A 15,614-nucleotide genomic window follows, 5' to 3' on the forward strand; every position below is an offset into this window, starting at 1 on the left:
CTGTAAGTAGTAAATGGCACAGCTGGTATTTGAACCTGGTAATCTCGCCCTACAGTTAGTCCTCTGAACCTCTATGCTCTTTCTGCTGCTCACCTTAGAGTGGTGAGCAAAAGAGGCTGAGTTCTTAGGACTTCCCTGGTGGCGCAGTGGTTAAGAATCCGCCTGCCAATGCAGGGGACACAGGTTCGAGCCCTGGTCCAGGAAGATCCCACATGCTGCGGAGCAACTAAGCCTGTGTGCCACAACTACTGAGCCTGCACTCTAGAGCCCACGAGCCACAACTGCTGAAGCCCACGTGCCACAACTACTGCAGCCCGCGTGCCTAGAGCCCATGCTCTGCAACAAGAGAAGCCACCACAATGAGAAGCCCGCACACCACAATGAAGAGTAGCCCCCACTCGCTGCAACTAGAGAAAGCCCACGCGCAGCAACGGAGACCCAACGCAGCCAAATATTAATTAATTAATTAATTAATTAATTTTAAAAAATCTCTTCTAAAACAAAAAGAGGCTGAGTACTCCTGAGTCCTGTGACGCTGTCAACCGTTATCTCCTTATACCGTTAAAAAAATAAATTTATTAGCAGAGTTGTCTGTTTTACTGTCACTTAGTGGAAAATAATGTGTCGTCATTTATTTGAAAATATGAAAACAAAATATGTAGGTTTCTTGTTGCTATTGGCAATCTTAGGAAAAACTATGATGAATGAAATTCTGTTTACTAAAGATGCAACTTCATGCATCATTTAGAGAACTTCTCTACCAAGAACATGGTTGGCACTTAATAGCACTCAGTAAATATTGAGCCTAATTAAACAGTGAACAAGGATGCACAATATATTTTCAGCATTTTCCAATTCATCATATTCTTTTTAATTTCATGTGATATGGAATTTAAAATATGTATCATGAAAGCCTTAGGAAATTTTGAATGTTTTATAGGAGATCATTTTAATCATGCAACAGCTGATGGTACAGGGTAAACCATGATCCATAATAATCACATTTTACAAATTCAAGCCTAGAACTTCTCTAAGGACAAAACATATCCTTAAAAGCAGTGTTGTGATCTTTCTCTTGCCAATGAGATAGAAACCATTGTATTTATTTCCTGACATGAGGGGGAAAGGGATATTTCCAGTTCCCGTACACAAATATCCCTGTTCTTATTTCTCTGGATGGCCTCTTGAGAGATCTAATAGTGGAAGTGTGATTCTGCCCCTAGTCACCAATGACGATTTCCTTAGCAAATTCATTAACCCCTCTTTTATCTCTCAATTTTTGTCACTTATAAAATATCACTTACGTATTAGACATCCCCTAAATATAGCTATTTTTCACTTATTTCTGTTTTCTATCAATATGACATTTTAAGACCAGCATGTTAAATACATTATTTAGTTTTAAATTAGTTCAAAAACCCAAGCCATAGGCGCTCTAACTTTATTTTATCCTGGGGCAGATTTATCTGTTAATAGTAACCATTATTGAAGGTAGATTAAAGAATAGTACAGGCACATAATCATAATTCTTGAATATGTTAAAACCCAAATTTTTGTTTTTTATTGGAGTTACATCACTCCTATCACTGAAACAAATCTCTCATAGATGATTTTCAAGTTTTTCATTGGTTTTTAGCTTCAGCAATAATAAAGTTAGATGCCATGTTCTGTTGCGGAGAGAAAATACGTTATCCGTTGTGACGGACCGAAAAATTTGTTATTAAAGCAAATGGCAAATCAATCCTTGAATGCAGTATTTTTATTGGTGAACTACATGGTGCTTTCTTTGTAGGATTGCTGGTTTGGAATTGACTATGTGCCTTGTCTCATAATTCTGTACCTTTTGTACCATTGCTTTTGCCTTTTCTGGAAGACTATCTAATTTATTTCTTATTATGTAGAACTTTATTCGGTAACTATAAAGAATTATTTTTTACCGTATGTGCAGAAATTTAGAAGGAAGTTTAACCTCTTGAAAGTTATTTTTCATATTTACTGATATTTTCTAAAACTGAAAATGATTATTTATGGAGTTATTTTTTATGTCCATAGTGTTTTACACTTGACTTTAACAGATTGGCGGATCATTCATCTCACCTTTTAAAATAAGAAAAAATCTCATATCATTACATAGGAACTTTCAAAAATAACCCTTCTCAAAAAATAGGGGGAAAATGTATGTATTTCAAAATGTAATATTTGAAACGAAAATGTAATAACACTAGTATCATTAAGTGGAACAGAGATGCACTCTTGGAGCCTAGAATATAATTGAATAAAAGGGTCTAATTTTTATTACTATCACCATCCTAATGGTTCAGAAGTAATGACTAGAAGTACCACAGATTAATTTTCCCCTTGCTTAAGAATTTCAGTTTTCCTTTGGGGAATGGATTTTTCTATTAAAAAATAATCAGAGCCATCTTTTTAAAAATCAAATATATTTGACACATAACATTGTATGAATTTAAGGTGTACAACGTGTTACTTTGATACATTTATATATTGTAATATGATTACCGTTGTAATGCTATTTATCACATTACATAATTGTAATATAATTTTGTTGTCCATATTTATTACATTGTACATTAGATCTCTATGGCCTACTTACTATCCATTGCAAGTCTGTACCCTTAAACAACATCAGTTTTATCCCCCCAAACCCATCCTCTGGTAAGCACCATTTTACTGTCTGACTTGTTTGTTTTGAGTTTGACATTTTAGATTTCATATATAAGTGATGTCATACCATATTTGTCTTTCTCTGTCTGACTTATCTCACTTAGCATAATGTGTTCAAGGTCCATGCATGTTGTCACAAATGGCAGGCTATCCTCCTATCTCATAGCTGAATAATATTTCATCGGTATATAAATCATATCTTTTTTACCCACTCATCTGTTGATGGACATTTAAGGTTGTTTCCGTATCTTGGATATTGTGAATAATGCTGCAGTAAACATGGGAGTGTGTATATCTCTTTAAAATACTGTTTTCATTTCCTTTGGGTATGTACCCAGTAGTGGAATTGCTGGATTGTATGGTAGATCTATTTTTAATTTTTTGAGGAACACTCATATTATTTTCCATAGTATTGGATCAATTTATATTCCCATCAGTAGTGTATGAGGGTTCCCTTCTCACCACATCCTTACCAGAACCTGTTGTCCCTTGTCTTTTAGATGATAATCATTCTGACGGGTGTGAGGTGATAATATCTTATTGCAGTTTTGATTTGCATTTCCCTGATGACTAGTGATGTTGAGCATCTTTTCATGTGTCTGTTGTCCATTTTGATGTCCTCTTTGCTTCATGATTTATATCTTGGAGTTCTGCTAGATTTTATCTTGCTTTAGTTAGTTGTAAGAGAGTAATGGAAATTGAGTGAAGTGGACTTTACCTGCAGTATGCACTAGTGTTTTCAATTATATAGTACATGTATATGTTGTTGTATCAGTGGTATGCCAAAGATGACTGTACCATGACATCTTTGCTTTTTGTAAGTAGATTTATGGAAACAGTAGCCCACACTCGCAAATATTCTTTAAAAGTAAGGCAAAAATAAATGCCTAATGACATATTTTTACTGAAACTGAAGTGTTATCTGCATTATATGGGAAAGGTGGACTAATAGTACTTCAGTTGTGACAGCAGATTAGCTTAACAGGAAATCAACAAGCCAAGCCGTGCAGATAGTTATATATGTATTTTAAAGCCACTGAAGAAAATGAGTTTTTGAAAGTTTTATTAAAGTTCAATTTAAGCTCTTCTTTTACATGAGGAGGGCCAATGTCATAGGCATGTCCTTGGCTCTGTGAACACATTGAGATATCCATTAATATCCAACCCTATCCCAGAAAGCTTTTAGTTGCTTCTTACTGTTTATTAATGATTTTTTTCATAGAAATAGAAGTGTTGCTTTTGTTTCTGTAGTATATTATTACTCATACACTGAAATAAAACTAGAAAAAGATTTACCTGGATTTTTCCACAAAGGTTTTGCTTATTTTTCTTTGAAGTATGGTCCTATTCATATGACAGCCTGAGTATTGAGAAGGGTGACTGATGTGTGATTTTGCCTGCTCTTTATAGTGCTTTCTCCTGACCAGTGGCCATTTCAGGTAAGCAAATGCAGTCTACTAAATCATCTTAGCTGGAAAAGCAAGGCAAAGCTCTAATGCCTAGCCAGAAGTTGTAAAAACGTTGTGTGGCCATCAAAATTGTCACTTGTCTGGCATGTGCCTTTTCTAAACACTCTGAGTACTTTGCTAACCATATGACTAACAGATCCTCTGGTCTTTATAATGCCTTTTTATCAGAAGAGAAGTATGCCTTGTGGTCCCATCATATACAAATAAAATGGAATAAAAATTAGAATTTCAGTGGCATTTCTGAATAAGTGGGTGACTTTGGTGTTTGTCATTCTAGTTATAAACAATGGTTTCCTTTTCTAATACGAACTCTGAAAAGAATGCAGTAGGAAGGCCACAGCATCAGAATGTCAGTCTGGTTTATGGGGAGACATTAAAAGAAACTGTGTTTATGGTTAGAAGAAGCTGTGTCTCTGATCATCTGCTGTTCAGAAGAGGGAGCACACGTACAGACTGGTGTACACCTCAGTTTGACTGCTATCAATGTCTGTATCTGCTTGGAGGAGGAGATGACATGTATTACCAGGATTTTTTGTTTGTTTGCTCATTTGTTAATTTGTTTGATAAGAAAGTGGATGTGCAAGTAACTTTTAATTATATGCAGCTAGCTTTTTTGTGTGTGCCCTTTGATTTTCAGAAAATCATGCATCTATAGTTTTAGGGTTTCTTAATGGCTGTTACATTGACTTCTATACCTGTACCAAAGTCAGAATTCCATAATTACTTTTGTAAGGGGTAGGGAGAAAATATACTATCCATATTCTTCAAAGTTCACAAAACATACTGTTTGATTCATAACTGGAAAAAAAATATCCTAGCGTTTTAGAAACAAAACCAATATTCGTTGACACTGAACTTGGAAACTCACATAGATACAGCCTTCGGTAGTCCATTTATACCTGTTTTCAAGCTATTTGTTTATTTAGCAGATATTTATTAAGCATTTATTATGTGGTAGACATTATATAAGTTCCAAGAAGGACAAGAACAGAGTGCTGTGTTAAGTTATAATAGGACCATAGTTTGACAAGGTGGTGACCAAACTTTAAATTTGATTGATGCTCTTATTTATGTTTGAATTATAATATGGAATTCTGGAACCAGAAGAGACCTTTAAAATTATCTACTCCAACCCTTCATTCAGTGTTTGAATCTTTCTTATTATTCATTTGATCATTGCTGATATTCGACTATTTTTGACTTACAAAAATGGCATTTTCACGTAGTTCAACCTAGTAGAACCATTTAGTAAGTACAGTGCTGGATCATGACTGCGTAAGATGGATTAGTCAAGACAACCCTATCCAACTCTCTGTATAGGGGAGAAATGTGAAACCAGATATTGACAAAATAGTGACTATTTGCAAAAATAAAATGGCTCAAGTGCCCTCATCTAACCAAAATGAATATGCTGGGTGCTGAATTGAGCTTTCTAGTTATGTGATCCAATATATCATTTCAAAGCACCTTCAGACTCTATGAGGCTTTTCTAACGCATGAGGGATTTTCTGCATGGACATGGATTTCAGTTACTTTGTAACCTGAGCTCATGGCTGGAGTGTGAGCCATTTACGCATGCTTCTCCAGCTTCTTAGAGAACTCCTTAGTGTTGTAGTTTAAGATTTTATCAGTCTCTTCAGTGTCTACCTCAAAAGCTGCATTTCTGTGATCAAGGCAGCACAACACATGGCTGTGGGTTCAGAGACATTAAAAATTATTCCAAGAAGCAACATCTAGGGATCAGGATTTCACCTATTACAAGTAGGTCCTAATTGGGTAAATGATGAAATGACTATTTTCCCTTAGTATATAATTCAATTGTCTTCAATTAGTTAACTTGAAATCGCACAAACCTGAGACGAATTCCTTTATATTCTTGTTTCACCGCATGTACATACACAGTGCTAGGCTGTGGCATCAGAAAATGGTATGCTATGGTCCCTGTCCTCAAGTTATTCTAAAGCACTCCTCAGTGTAAGTACTTACAAAGGTTTGGTAATTGAAATATATTCTTTCATCCATCCATCCATCTCTCCATCCAGGCATCACTAATTAAGTACCTATTAAGCCAGGCACTGTTATAGGCTCTAGCAATAAGCTGAAAACAAGACAAAGCCCCTCCCTCATCTACCTCATGTTCTGGTGGAGAAAAGAGACATTAAACATCAGTACATAGTATAATGTTAGAGAATGATGAAGGCTATAAAGAAAAAAAAATAGTGGAGAGTAAAAAAAAAAAAATACAGAGGAGAATGTAATCAACTCTGGGTAGGAAATAAGGTAAACCACACTAAGAATATAATTTTAAATCTGGGTTTTGAAGGGTAAATAAGAGTATGACAGGCAGACCAGGCAAGGAAGGAACTTCTAGATAGAGAAGCAGCAACTTCAAGGCTAGAAGGCATAAAATGGGATTATAAATAGGAATGCTTACTTGTGAAAAAGATTTAGTATAGAAATTAATAAAATATGGTGTATAATATCCTTTGAACAGTGTTGACTAATGGAATAATATCATATTTGGGTATATGAAAAATTGTTTCCTCAACAGTGCTTCTCAGATTTACTCAAGTGTCAGAACTCTAGGTAGGAAAAGTGCTTTTTGCAGAACACAGTAAATTATTGTTATAATTCACCTTTAGATATCTGAAAATGTCATTATCGATCTGAATTTGGAACTATTCCAGGCATCTTTAAGATTAATTAACAGTAACAGATTCTAATATTTTAAAATATATTTAAAAAGAAAAAACTCACACTTGAAAAAATCGTATACATGAACTTTCTCTGTCATGTCACGGAAGATTGCTATTATTCTTTTTTGTCATCAGAACGCGAGTTCAGTAGCATAGTTTGAGAGCTGCTGCACTACAGTTATTCATCAGATGGGCTGCCAACCCGTGTGGGAAGAGTTAGGGAGTCACTGCCTCTTGTAGTAGGCAGCCCCTTCGGAAAGCGCCTTGCAATGGCTCTGACTTCCTTTTATTGAGCTGAAATCTCTTTCCCTGGTAATTTAGACTCACTGCTTAGACTCTAACTTAGACTCTGACTCTTGGATAGAATGATGGAAATCATGACTTATTTTTTATAAATATTCTGAGGAATAATAAGTAAAAATAATTTTGGTATACTTTGCACTATTTTAAAGTTAATTATAAATGAGACAAATAATGATAAAGCGTAAAGCTCACCTGAGTGAGAAGAGGGTAGGGGTTGTTGGTGTTTTGTTTCATATAGGGCAGGGTGGGAATCTGTGGTCTGTAAGTCTTCATGGTCAGATCCTTAGTTTGTTCTTTTCTGTATAACTTTTTGTTTATGTCTTTTCCCCCTCTATGACTCTTATTTGAGTAACAATAGGGTTTATAGGAATAGTTCTTCTGAAGTAGAGATAGGAAACTCAAAGTAAAGGCAGAGGAAAATACAATGTTAGAGTATTATGATCCTTTAAAGAAAATGAAAGCAGATAACGAAAACCAAATTATTATGGAATTAAAGGAGACTTTATATGTGAATCATTGAGACTTGGAGAGAAAAAGGGGAGGGAAAAAAGGGTGTCAAAGATACATACATTCACACTCATCACACATATGTATGTATGTGTACATATACAAATATATCTGTGTGTAAATGTATATCTAGATTGTATATGAGAGAGATATATAATACATATATATAAACACATAAATAGAGATAGAGTATATTTGTTTCTATCAGCTGTTTGTTAAACGGTAGATAAAAGATTGAAACCGGGCTCTTCTCATGTCTGTCCTGTTCTACTGTCTGAAGTGGCAGGTGGAATCTGCTCAGTGATTCAAACAGTGAATTTTTTAATTGCTCAGTCCTGACATGCTAACCTTAGCAGACGAGCAGCTTCAGAATGTGTTAGGTCATCATACCAATAATGAAGATTACATCATTGACCTGCCTTCCTTTTTTGGAATGTAGGAAAAAACAAACCCTAGAAATACGTCAGATTTGAAAACAAACCAAAATAATGACTGAGAATAGTGATATTATCTATAGTTTCATCACAACTAGTTGACTAATCAGTTAGGAGCCATTCTGTTTATAAAATTAATTTTTAATTATTCTTTATTTTTAAAATGAAGTTCTAGCTTAAGACCTGAATGAAAGGTTTCAGAGAAATAAAAATTTTCTTTTCTGAATTTAAAATATTTCTATTGCAATAAGGTGACACACTGAGTGACTTTAAGATAATAATATTTGTGTTAACAGACTTCTATATATACATCAGCTGTAAGATATTTCCCTGGGTTTTGAAAAGTTTATGTTTTAATTCAGCACAATAACACTCAAAATAAGAATCTCTGAAATTTGTTTTATTTTTCTATCCCTAAAATAGGACAGATTTTGAAGTAGATTGCTTTTAAAAAAATGAATCACTTCTTAAAACACACAGATGTACACATCCACCCTTGGGACAGAAGAAATGAATTACCTCGCTTGGTAAATCGCATTGCTTCTCCTGAACTAGATTGCCTCCGTCATCCAGTGCTGTGAAAGAGAGACGCTCTGAGCAGGAAGGATAGCCATTGTTCAGTGCTCTCTAGCAAAAGAACTGGGCGGGGAGGGGTGTGTGGGGGGATGGAGTTTGACTGGCGTTGGCTCTGGCTTTTCTACATTCCAATCTGTCTGAGGCACAGAGCGAGAGCCAAAAAAAAAAAAAAAAAAAGAAGTGGAGAGAGAGAGAGCAAGTGAGCAAGCACGGTGACGGTGAGTACCATACGGTATAGAAGGTATAGAAAGTGTTTTGACTGGCATGCCGGAAAGATCATGTTAGCAACACCCAGAAACTTCACGAAATGCAGACCCCAGGTAAGAGTTCCTAGAGTCTGTCTGAGACAGAAATTAAAAGTTCCTATATATTTAAAGGGAATGTGTGCTTTTTCAAAATTACACAAATGGAATGACTGTTTACTTTTGTGCTTATTGGCTTTTAAAAATAGGTTGTTTTTCATTACTGTGAGTTCACAGGAATACTGTTTGGAGGCTGTCAACATCCAGTACAAAATCCAGCTCAAGAATAGCCTTCTGAGAAACTCAGATAAATTAAAGGTGTAATGATCATAGCAAAATACTAACACTGCAACATTTACTTGTTCTTTTAATAATTTGAAGTGGATTTCTTATTCTGTATCTTCCCCAGATTCTTTATGAAATATTAAGATACCTGGGAATGGATACAGCCCATTTCTCTCTGAGGGAGACAAAATATATTGACCATTAATAATATTGTAACAACCTTGCTTGAATCTCAGTAGCGTGTAGTAAATCTGTTTAATTCGGAAAGCTCAACAGGTTGGATCCATAGACAACAGTAAGAGTTCAAATGAGAACTTTGCTTGTTTTTTGTTTTTTGTGGGTTTTTTTGCCCAAGCAGGCTTTTAATATCCTCTGCCAATAGATGATAAGTTAGAAACTTTAATTAGCTCATTGAAAGTTAAATCTGAAAGAGACTTGAGAGACGTCTACTGCAGTCCACTCTCTCCATTTTCAATGAGAACATTTAGGTCTAAGGGAGTTGATGCTTGCTCGAGATCACAGCATTACAACAGAATTGAAAAGAAAATCCAGGTCTCGTGATCTGCAGTTTACTGGTTTTTTCATGGTACCAGCTATCAATACATTTAGGCTTTATACTTTATCCATACTGTATCTGCTGGCTCAGGTACCATGAATTATTGCCTAAAGACCAAATGCATCGTAAACCTAGATTGAAATCTTATGGGGAGGAAATATTGGGGGTTGGATGTCATCAATATTGATATCATATTCTTTTTCGAAACCAAAAATATATAACAAAATATTTATCAGAATAAAAAATAGCTTTCAGTTAAGGAAAATAACTATAGTTTGTATGTTGCTTTTATATAAACAATTACATAGCTGTGGCATGTTCTGAATATCTGTATATGAAATTAAAATTAAAATTGATTTTAATTTCTTTTAAAGACTTTGGGACTTAGCAACTGCATAATTTAAGTTAGTAAAGCTGTTTTGGGGTAACTTGTATCTATTTACTGGAAGCAAAACGTCACCCCATAGTCACTGCCTTCTCTATGTTTATATTTTTTTAATGTAAGATAACATTTTAAAATTATCCAGCTGTTTGAACCAGTTGCTTCCTTATCCAAGGTCCAGCTCTGTTTCCTCCATTTATAAGGGTCCTCTGTTACACCACCTCATGAATTATGTGTTAGATGGTAACTTAAGTGGAGGATCTTGAGAGTCACAACAGACAGTGAACATCTGTCTTCATACATTTTCATTTAGTCCCTAAAAAGGTTGCTGCCCTTTCTATTTTTCTGGAGACCATTGTGGGGTTGAAAGAGGCCACACTATTCTAGTGAGCTAAATAGTAAAGATAGCCACTGTCAAAAGGATCTGTCATGGCTCTTTACAATTCCTGGGAACAAGTTAGCTTGATTTGGCTGTAAGCACAGTGAAGGGATGCAGTGTTTTTGTGTTAAAGCTTGACCTGCTGTTCCAGTTTTTGACTAGGTCTGTGTAGATGCAGTTGTGATTTATAAGTTTGTGAGGGATGAACAGTAAGTTGTAAGGAACAGTTTCACTACTGCTCTCGGCTATCGGAAATCAAATTACAAAGTACATTCTCTACCCAGAAGGAAACAAGAGACTGTCTTACTGCCGAATCCATTATTAAAACACACTGTTTATAAAAGGACTGATGGCTGTGAGAATGAGGACATAATGCTCTATCCAACTTAACAGTGTTCATGTTGTGTTACACAGGGCTTAGATTTTTTTCTCTCATCTTTTATCCTGCTGGCGTATGTGAAAGGACTGCCATGATATATGTGTATATATTATGTATGTATATGGTGGGTGGATGGATGGATGGATGGATGAAGATGGACTTTTGGCCTTAGTGTATTTCCGCATGTTAGAAACAATCAAGTCATTAATCTATTGCTGGTATTTTACTGACCTAACTTGAAAGAAACTACTTTATTAACCAATCTGATAATTATAAAATTACTACCATGCATTGGAAAGAGAAAAATATTAGAAGGAAACACATACTCCTTTCTCTGTCCTGAATACAGATGTCAGATTATGCAGGTTTATACTTTCTCTGTTAGAGAAAAGCAGTGTGCTAATAAGGTGCCCATTTTATGACCAAAGACAGATTGTAAATGGGAAGGGAGTGGGTAGGGTGAAATGAATGACATGAGGAAAGAAACTCTCTTATGTATGTGAAACAATTTTCTTTTGACCATTGTTTTTTTGAAGTCAGGCCCATTTTCACTACTCATGATTTTTTTTCCTTGATACTAGTTTCTCTAAATTTTTTTTCATGAAATATATATCCATATAGTTTATATATTAAATTTGCAAAGAAGGTAAACAGCTCTGCGTCATAGCCATTGACATTTTTCTGATAAAAGTTTGGCTATAGTTGATCAAAACTTTTGTCTCATTCAGAGGAGTTACTTCTTTCCCACTGCAATTTCTCTCTACTTATTGGGTATATATAATTCAGTGTTTTGTAATGCTCTGAGTTGTCAAGTTAATTCTTTACTCATAAAGGTTACCTGATTATCCACTCAAAACTCTGGGAATCCTATTATGTAGACCACATGGTTGTGTTTCCCCTTCTGCTCCAGTCTTGACCTTCTTCAGCAGCCTGTAAAGAGGAAAAGTGTTACGCTGGTTTTGTTCTTTCTGTTCTTTCACGCTCTCTAGTGGTTGTTTGTGGTTGTTCTTGTTTTCAGTTCCCTATCAGTTTTAGTGAAGCAGGTGACTGTGGTGAAATCAGATTCAGCAGATTCTTACACTTGAGGTGCATGAACTTTCTAAAATATCTAACTCTTTAGTGCAGAAAGAGAAAAAAATTGATTATGTCCTGTTGTTTCCTATTGAACAGTGAGTCAAGAAAATGAGTTATGACTCAGCAATATGAATCCTCTTAGAGCTGTCTTTTCTTTCTCTTTATTTTTGTCTTCCTTTGTGTGTATGTGTGTGTGTGTGTGTGTGTGTGTGTGTGTGTGTGTGCGTGCTTATGGGGATTCAGTCTATCAGAGTTTCACATGTAATTATGGGTATGATATCTGCTTGTGTCTGGAAGCCTTAAGCGTTGCCACTGAGAATATTTTCTTTGTGCATACTTGACAAGTAGGAGAGACTTACTGAATCATCATTAAAATTCAGATGAAGGTCTTTATCTTCTCTGGTACCTTCCTCGCCCCTACTCAGACTGTACCATTCTGCTGAATGAGGAGCTCTCTGAACTTAAACACATGGAGAAGGAGCCAGTGAGGAGTTCTTATCAATAATTAGACTCTGTAAGACTCCACATTTCTGTCATTCTCAGGTTTACGATATTTTATAAATAAGTGAATTGCTGAAACAGCAACTTGTAAAGTTAGTTCAGGTTAATACAGTTTTGTTCTTTGAAGAATAAAAATGACCTGGTTCTGCTTGCTCTTCTTTGTCAGACTTTCAAAAGTAAGTAAGCAAACAAGTTTAGCTGCTAGGATCAAGCCGGTGTCATTCAGGACCAGGTGTCACCTAGGATAGCCAGCCTGTTGGACAATTTGCTTACTCTGATTATTGCATTTAATTCAGACTATAGAGTACCTTTGGAAAAACTTAGCAGCACTGTTGTATAGTTAACTATTCATAGATATTACCTATAGTTAACATGAAAACTAGAAAAACTGGATATTCTTTCACTTTTTAACCCTCTGGTTTGTAACTTTCTTGCTAAATTACATTTCAAATGGGTTGTGTGCAGTTGATTTGATTTCTGGTCTCTTGATTCAGATAGGAGAAGATAAGATGTTTGGGTCCCTACTTCAATAATCCCTTTTTCTAGGAACACCTAGACTATAAAGCATCAGTTAAATAAATGAAATAATTTATTTCATTTGTTTAAAAAAGGAATGATGTGTCAAAGGGAGTGCAAGAAGAGCCACCAAAAAATCTAGCCCGTGTGAATACATTGAAAGAATTGGGTTTGCTCAGTCAAAGGACAGGACAAGATGTGATGTGTCTGTGAACAGGGAAGGATAATCATCTTTTGTGTACCAAGAGCTCATTATGAAGAGCTCATTTCTAAGATTTTGTTCAGTATGGTTATATTTCTTATTAGCATTTTCTCAAAGTATAGGAAACAAATCACTCAAAGAAAGGATAATAGATTATTTACCTTCTGCATATGGTAAAGGAACTGTATCACAGTAAGTATTTGGTCTGATTTTTGTGAGTCTCCATTATACAGCTGAAATATAAGGAGATTTTTAATGAATTAAGATCTTTATTTTATCTTCCATACAGTTAGCTTACGTACATCTTGAAATTTTTCTTGAAGCATTTTTGCCTCCCCTTAATACTCAGTGAAACATCATGGTAGTTTCCTGAAACAATAAATGTCACTCTGTTTTATGAGTACCATTTTTTACTTGTAAATATTTGCACAGTGACAATTGCTAAAATTATGAAATATATTTTTAGTAACTTTGGTTTTATTCATTTCCTTTCCTTATAAATACAGCACTCAGTAAATATTTGATTGATGATCAACTTGTAAAGGTAAATTTTCCGAAGAAGTAGCTTTTTTTCTTTTTTTTTTTTCCAATTGGAGCCAGTGTTGACCATCTTTATAAACAAAACCAAAAACATGGTGTAAGGAAGAAATCCGAGGAGTTATTGCTGTCATTACAAAGAATGAAAACCAGTCTCCCTTGGAAACATTTTTATTAACAAAACCAAAGTGTACTATTCAAAGGGAATTTATTGCAATATAAAAGGCAGAAGTCTTTTTAGAAAGTTTAGAAGTTACTTGTTTGTTTTATTTGTAAATGGAAAGGTATTTAAAAGCAGAAGCCAGGCTTTCCTCTGGTCCTTTTTAAAAAGAAAATCCAACCAATTATTTACCAGTTTTTCTCAGAAACATATCTTCTGAGAAACTGCAAAATGTGAACAAACTGCAAAATGTATTTGACAATCAAATTTTAATTAACAAGAAATAGTGAGCTTCAAGGACGTGACTATTTTATTGCTATAAAATACTGTGATTTATGACAGCTTCCCAGTAGGTTTCTTCCAGTGTCAGAAATTGTAAGCCCATTTTTATTTTGCTTAGTTCTTGAATTAAATATTTAAAGGTAGACTTTTTGTTTCTCTTTTCCCCTGTCAAACCTGTGTTACAGGAGAATAGAAACTGGTTTTTTTTAAAGCTTTCCAGGTTTAGTCCAGATGTTGCTTATGTTACATTTTTCTCTGACAATCTGAAAAGAGATATTTTTAAATTTTTATATCCAATCATAATATATAACAAACTCCTACACACCTATGAGAAAAAGGCAAGACTTCAATGCCCATTTTACAAAAGAGCCTATCCAAGTGGGTCTTCAGTATATGAAAAGGTGCTCAGTTTCATTATTCATCAGGGAAATGCAAATTTAAACCAGAATGGAATTGCATAACCATCAGAATGTCTAAAATGAGAAAAACAGAAAATGCCCAATGTTGACAAGGATCTAGAACAAAAGGAATTCTCACACACTACTGATGAGAGTATAGATTTGTACAACTACTTTGAAGAACTATTTGACAGTATCTACTAAAGCTGAACAATGCTCTGTGACCCAGCAATTCCACTCCTATATATGTACCCAACAGAAATGCATACATAGGTTCACCAAAACACCTGTACAAAAAATGTTCGTAACAGCTAAAAATTAGAAACCACCCAAATGCTCATTAGCAGTAGAATGGCTAAATTGTGGTTTGCTTACACAATGGAATTCTATACAGCATTGAAAAGAACTACTGCTTCCTGCAACAGAATGGATAAATCTCACAAATGTATATTGAGCATGAAAAGTTAGTCTCAAAAGAATATACACACCGTTTGATTCTACTTTTATATAGTTCAAATTCATCTGAGGTGATAGAAGTCAGGATAGTGATTATCCTTATGGGGTAATGACTGGAAAGGATGTATAAAGGAGGCTTCTGGTTGCTAGTAATGCTGTTTTGTTTTGTTCTGTCCTGTTCTGTTTAATCTAGGTGCTATTTACTGGGATGAGTTCCATTTGAAAAACTTTATTGACCTATGCACTCATTATTTATACACTTTTCTGAATGCATGTTATCATTTAGTAAAGAGTCTGAGAAAAGATATTTTTATAATCTTTCCATTTTGCTAAAACAGAACCACAAAATAGAAACAAAAAACAATAAGCAAACTTCCAGGATGATGGTATGATATTCTTTGAAAGTCCATTTTGTTTGCATAGATGGTGAGGAATGACCCCATGTTTATTCTTAAATTGTAAGTTGCCTAGGGAATCCCCTGGCGGTCCAGCGGTAAGGACTCGGCACTTTCACTGCTGAGGCCACGGGTTCAGTCCCTGGTCGGGGAACTAAGATGCGGCAAGCCGTGCGGTGCAGACAAAAATAAAATAAATT

The 15,614-nt window shown here is 35.0% G+C and overlaps 1 protein-coding gene across 3 annotated transcripts in view; it reads left to right on the top strand.

Moving 5' to 3' along the window:
• RASAL2 (RAS protein activator like 2) overlaps window positions 1-15,614 on the top strand; it is a 395,365-nt gene that overhangs the window by 228,612 nt on the left and 151,139 nt on the right. The window contains exon 1 of one of the 3 annotated variants that reach the window (XM_059937215.1): window positions 8,860-8,990. The exons of the other annotated variants lie outside the window; for them this stretch is intronic. Coding sequence (XP_059793198.1) covers window positions 8,978-8,990 — 13 coding nt within the window. The 5' untranslated portion in view covers window positions 8,860-8,977. Of the gene's footprint in view, window positions 1-8,859; window positions 8,991-15,614 lie in introns of those variants that run through there. 3 annotated transcript variants of the gene reach the window in all.

The sequence above is a fragment of the Balaenoptera ricei genome, chromosome 1 (genome assembly GCF_028023285.1).
Source record: "Balaenoptera ricei isolate mBalRic1 chromosome 1, mBalRic1.hap2, whole genome shotgun sequence".
Taxonomy (NCBI): Eukaryota; Metazoa; Chordata; class Mammalia; order Artiodactyla; family Balaenopteridae; genus Balaenoptera; species Balaenoptera ricei.